The sequence below is a fragment of the Scyliorhinus canicula genome, chromosome 15, assembly GCF_902713615.1.
Source record: "Scyliorhinus canicula chromosome 15, sScyCan1.1, whole genome shotgun sequence".
In the NCBI taxonomy this organism is placed as follows: Eukaryota; Metazoa; Chordata; class Chondrichthyes; order Carcharhiniformes; family Scyliorhinidae; genus Scyliorhinus; species Scyliorhinus canicula.
Window position 1 is genome coordinate 46,373,721 of NC_052160.1, and position 6,000 is coordinate 46,379,720.

The following is a 6,000-nucleotide window of genomic DNA, read 5'->3' on the forward strand; positions in this document are numbered from 1 at the left end:
AGGAATTTAAGGATGCCCTACAGGTGGATCTCACATGCAGGCAGCTCCATGACGTCCTTATGAAAGGCTGGCCCGAGTCTTAAAAAGAGCTCCCTCATGAGCTTTGCACGTTCTTATGAGAGAGGAGCTAACCGCACAAGACGAGCTGAAACTGCGTGGCCAGCGATTTGTCATTCCCACCTTTCTGCAGAGGTATTATACCCAACAACTCCACCAAGGGCACCCACGGCTGGAGGCAATCAGGTACAGGGCAAAGGAAATCATATGTTGGCCCTCATTGTATGCAGACAAGGAGAGGGAAGTATCCAGATGTGAACCGTGTAACTAACTCTTTTTAAAATAAATTTAGTGTATCCAATTATTTTTTCCAATTATGGGGCAATTTAGCGTGGCCAATCCACCTACCCTGCACATCTTTGGGTTGTGGGGGCAAAACCCACGCAAACACGGGGAGAATGTGCAAACTCCACACAGACAGTGACCCAGAGCTGGGATCGAACCTGGGACCTCAGCGGCGTGAGGCAACTGTGCTAACTACTTGCGCCATCGTGCTGCCCTTCGTGTAACTAACTCAAGCCACATCATACCAAAGCACCACTGCACCCACATGAGGTCCCACACCTCCCATGGTTGTTCATGCCAGTTGATATCTTCAAATGAAACAGTAAGCAGCACCTGGTCCTAGTTGGCTTGTATTCTGGTTGGTTCAAAATCAAATTCACCTGCCAGAAATGAAGGGCAACACGGTCACAGGCAAGCTCAAGAGATACTTCGTCACACACAATATCCTTCAGAGGATAATGTCGGACAACACTCACCAGCGCATCTCAGGGAGTTCAGGAACTTTGCACACACATGGGACTTAAGCACATTACAAGAAGTCGCCTGTACCCACAGACAAACGACCTGATAGAACAGGTGGAAAGCTCAGCTCAGCCAAGCAGCTACTTGAGAAGTGTGCCTATGACCACACAGATTTCTATGCTGCACTCCTCAGCCTGAGAAATGTGCCAAGATATTCTGCTCTCATCAGCACAGCGAATGTTCTCTAGGCGCACGAGGATCATGGTCGCCGTTCTCAAGGCCCTCTTGTAATTGAAAGTGGAAACCAATGCGGGTGGTGTCTAAGAGGAAAGAGATATGGTGGCATGGTAGCACAGTGGTTAGCACTATTGCTTCACAGTGCTAGGAAGACCCGGGTTTGATTCATGGCTTGGGTCACTGTCTGTGCAGAGCCTGCACGTTCTCCCCGTGTCTGCGTGAGTTTCCTCCAGGTACTCCAGTTTCCTCCCACAAGTTCCGAAAGACATACTTGTTCGGTGAATTGGACATTCTGAATTCTCCCTCAGTGTACCTGAACAGGCGCCGGAGTGTGGCGACTAGGGGATTTTCACACTAACTTTATTGCGGTGTTAATGCAAGCCTACTTGTGATGCTAATAAAGATTATTATTATAATCACAATGTTCACAGGCTCTGTCCTTTATAGAACCTGGTTAAACAGTCAGGATCCACACCACACACGGCCATGACAAACAGACATGCCTCACAGACAAACAGCAATGTGGTTGCCTCGGATGGTGTTCATTATGTAAGGAACCATCGTCATCTACTACAGGTTACTTACCAGCACCACCAACCACCACAGAACTCAATGCATGCAGCCTGTACTCTAGGCCCCTATACCAATGGAAATGGAGATTCCTGCAGAGGCTACACAGCAAGTCCTGGATACATCGCAAGGATACCTAATGCCATGCACAGTGAGGACGCCAACACAAGCACCAACTAGCACAATCACACACTCAAGGCACCTGAGTAAATCAAACACAAGGTTCAAGGAATATGTGTACAAATGGACTTTGTTTTTTTTTAAATGGAGGGGGTGGGGGGGTCAGGGACTTGACGGGTTATGCACCAGCTGCAGCAGCACAATGTAAATGGTTATGTGTTGTTAGCCCTGTTCAACTTTGTATGTTGTAAATAGTTTACAGCCTGTTACTGTTGACTTGCACTGCTACACCTCAGAACTACCAGTTGTTCCAATTTAAACAGGGAAGATGTAGACCGTGTGGTCATGTGGACACTGGGATGACGCAGGTACAAAAGGGATCACTTATCAGTAGCACAGGAATTCTTCCCTGTCCACGGGCAGGCATATAGCATGAAAGAGCTTCTCAGTATTGTTTTTTTTACTTTTTCTGAGTTACAAAGCCAGGGCTCAGAGTGTGGTCAGGGGCAAACCCCCAATCCAGCTCCCTGCCCGCTCCAAAAACCAACTCAAATTCAAATTGAATCCAACTCATGGTCCCCACAAGAGAGACATACCAGATCTGAGCCAAAAAGCTACTACACTTGATCTTAGCCAAAAGGCCGAGAAGCGATGCTTCTCAGTATTGTTAATAAACCTTTATTATTGTTAGTCACTGGGTGCCAGTTATTGCAACCCAGTACTTTCTACACATGTAAAGTGAAACACTGGATCATTAAAAAAGTGTTCTCATTTTGGGTCCATTCTTAAAGGCAAGCAGTTCATGCAAAATACTCACCATTACTGGCTGACCGGGAATGCTTTGGTTTTTTCATACCGAGGGCTTCTTTCAGATATTCTGGTGTAGTTGTGTTGTTCAAGTTTCTACTAAACCCATAGTCGGACTCAGACTTCAGTGACTGAGACAACGCTGTGGGAACAATTGTATTTTTAAAAAGTGAGAAGAGTGAGGATCACAACGCTCCATCCTAAAGCCTTACATCCAACATGCTGACACATCAAACACTTATGTACATATACACGTGTATACAAGTGTGCATCCTTGTATGTGTGTTTTTCCACACACATATGCACAAAGTGGCCCATGTTTTATCAGGTCAAGTCATAGACTCCACTGCTGGTGATGCTCTTCTTTCAATTCCTTTAGGTTTCAGCTTTGCAAACATGGGCAGCACGGTGGCGCAGTGGGTTAGCCCTGCTGCCTCACGGCGTCGAGGTCCCAGGTTCGATCCTGGCTCTGGGTCACTGTCCGTGTGGAGTTTGCACATTCTTCCCGTGTCTGCGTGGGTTTCGACCCACAACCCAAAGATGTGCAGGGTAGGTGGATTGGCCTCGCTAAATTGCCCCTTAATTGGAAAAAAATGAATTGGGTACTGATGTATCATCAATTCACGACAAGACAATGAGAACGAGTGAACATAGGCTTTATTATCCAAGAACTTGCCTGCCTGTGACTGCTGTAACAATGAGCGCCGCCCACAGGCGGCAGGTCTATATGCCGCGGGGGGCCAGAGGCGGAGCCCAGAGGCAGAGCCCACCAGGGTTCCAGTACAATACATGGAAGTAGATCATATTCCCATTCCCTGGCCATAGGCCACAGTACTATACAGACAACTTATATTATGGTGAATACATATTCACCCCCTGTTAAAAATAAAGTCCAGCGGGGATGAAGTGGGTCGTCGTACGTTCAGTCTGTCTGGAGGCCGTATTGTTCTTTTGGACCTCCTCAGCTCTGGTGGTGCGGCAGATACAGGCGTTGTAGTTGTTGACTCCGAGAGCATGTTGTCTGCCGCTTCGGTCCGGCGTGTCGGCGACGGTTGAGGGTAGGCAGTGGGGTGGTGGATGGTGGCAGGGTAGGCGCGGGACAATACAGGAGCCCCAGGGGGGGCATAAGGGATTCGTGGGGGTGGTAGGGAGGGGAGCGCATTGACATGGAACCAGTGGGCGCCAGGTCCCAGAGGAAGACCGTTTCTTGCCGTCCATCTTGTTGTGTGAAGTAGGCATATTGGGGGTTGTCGTGCAGCAGCTGGACCCTCTCGACCAGGGGGTCGGTCTTATGGCTCCTCGTATGCTTCCGGAGAAGGACAGGTCCGGAGTTGTCAGCCAGCATGGAAGCGATGGACTTCCTAGGGAAGACAAACAACGGTCGTGAAGGGTCTCGTTCGTGGCTGTGCAGAAGAGCAATCTAATGGAGTGGAGCGCGTCGGGGTGGACCTCCTGCCAGTGGGGAATCTGGACACTTCTAGACTGAAGGGCAAGAAGAACGGCCTTCCATACCGTCGCATTCTCCCTCTCCGCCTGCCCGTTTCCCTGCGGGTTGTAGCTCGTAGTTCTGCTCGAGGCGATGCCCTTACTGAGCAGGTACTGACGCAGCTCATCGCTCATGAAAGAGGTGCCCCGGTCACTGTGGACGTATGCAGGGAAACCGAACAGGGTGAAAATGCTGTGCAGTGTATAACAGTGGCCGAGGTCATGTCGGGACAAGGGATAGCGAAGGGGCAGCGGGAGTACTCGCCAATGACGGTCAGGAAGTATATATTGCGGTTGGTGGAAAGGAGGGGCCCTTTGAAGTCGATACTGAGACGCTCAAAAGGGCCGGGAGGCCTTTACCAGGTGGGCCTTGTCTGGCCGGTAGAAGTGCGGTTTGCACTCTGCGCAGACGTGGCAATCCCTGGTTATGGCCCTGACCTCGGTGGAGTGGGGCAGATTGCGGGCCTTAATAAAGTGGATAAGCCGAGTGACCCCCGGGTGACAGAGGTCATTGTGGATAGCCCGAAGTCGGTCATCTTGCACGCTGGCGCATGTGCTGCGGGACAGGGCATCTGAGGGCTCGTTGAGCTCCCCAGGACGATACTTGATATCGTAAGTATAGGTGGAGAGTTCGATCCTCCACCTCTTAAGATTTTGTCGTTTTTAATTTTGCCCAGTTGTGCGTTGTCGAACATAAAGGCTACTGACCGTTGGTCGGTGACGAGGGTGAACCTCTTACCGGCCAGGTAGTGCCTCCAATGCCACACAGCTTCCACAATGACTTGCGCTTCCTTCTCAATGGCGGAGTGTCGAATCTTGGAGTCGTGGAGGGTTCGAGAAAAGAAGGCTACTGGCCTGCCCGCCTGGTTGAGGGTGGCGCCCAGGGTGACGTCTGACAGATCGCTCTCCACCTGGAAGGGGACGGACTCATCCACCGTGTGCATCGCGGCCTTAGTGATATTGGCCTTTATGCGGCTGAAGGCCGAGCGGGCCTCAGCCGTCAGGGGGAATATAGTGGCTTTGATAAGTGGGCGGGCTTTGTCTGCATAGTTGGGTACCCACTGGGCGTAATAGGAGAATAGCCCCAGGCAGCGTTTGAGGACCATGAGGCTGTGGGGAAGGGGAAGTTCCATGAGGGGGTGCATGCGGTCGGGGTTGAGCCCGAGGACCCCGTTTTCCAAGACATAGCTGAGGGTGGCTAGCCGGGTTGTGCGGAAATCGCACTTCTCCTTGTTATATGTGAGGTTGAGCGATTGGGCGGCCTGGAGGAACCTCTGAAGGTTGGCGTCGTGGTCCTGCTGATCATGGCCGCAGATGGTAACATTTGATGGTTGTGGCAGTCCGTACTGGTCCACCATTCGGTCCATCGTTCTCTGGAATACCGAGACCCCATTAGTGACGCTGAAATGGACCCTGAGGAAGTGGAAGAATCGTCCGGCTGCTTCAAAAGCAGTGTAGTGGCGATTTTCCGGGCGAATCGGGAGCTGGTGGTAGGCAGACTTCAGATCTACCGTGGAGAACACCTGGTACTGTGCGATCTGTTTGACCATCTCCGCTATGCGGGGGAGGGGGTACGCATCAAGTTGCGTGAACCGATTTATGGTCTGGCTGTAGTCCACAACCATCAGATTCTTTTCCCCGGTCCTGACAACCACCACTTGTGCTCTCCTGGGGCTGTTGCTGGCCTCGATGATCCCCTCCCTCAAGAGTCGCTGGACCTCCAACTTGATAAAAATCATGTCTTGTGCACTGTACCACCTGCTCCTGGTGGCGACGGGCTTACAGTCGGGGGTGAGGTTTGCAAAGAGCGAAGGGGGGGTGACCTTGAGGGTCGCAAGGCTACATACAATGAGAGGGAGTAGGGGTCCGCTGAACTTTAGGGTCAGGGTTTTGTGACTGCATTGGAAGTCGAGTCCAAGCAGTAGGGGGGGGGGGGGGGGGGGGGGGGGGGGGGGGGGGGGTGGGGGGGGGGGGGGG

General features: G+C 51.6%; 1 protein-coding gene and 1 non-coding gene across 2 annotated transcripts in view; both read right to left on the reverse strand.

Annotated features, from left to right (window-relative positions):
- iqce (IQ motif containing E) overlaps positions 1-2,856 on the reverse strand; it is a 95,831-nt gene extending 92,975 nt beyond the window's left edge. Inside the window, exons 1-2 of the mRNA XM_038819591.1 lie at positions 2,751-2,856; positions 2,549-2,680 (exon numbers count right to left, since the gene is read on the reverse strand). Of these exons, the coding sequence (XP_038675519.1) occupies positions 2,549-2,680; positions 2,751-2,856 (238 nt within the window). The remainder of the gene's footprint in view (positions 1-2,548; positions 2,681-2,750) is intronic.
- LOC119979211 lies at positions 2,193-2,384 on the reverse strand. Its single transcript, XR_005463686.1, has one exon. It is a non-coding gene; the product is annotated as a U2 spliceosomal RNA (small nuclear RNA).
- Positions 2,857-6,000: the final 3,144 nt, after the last annotated feature.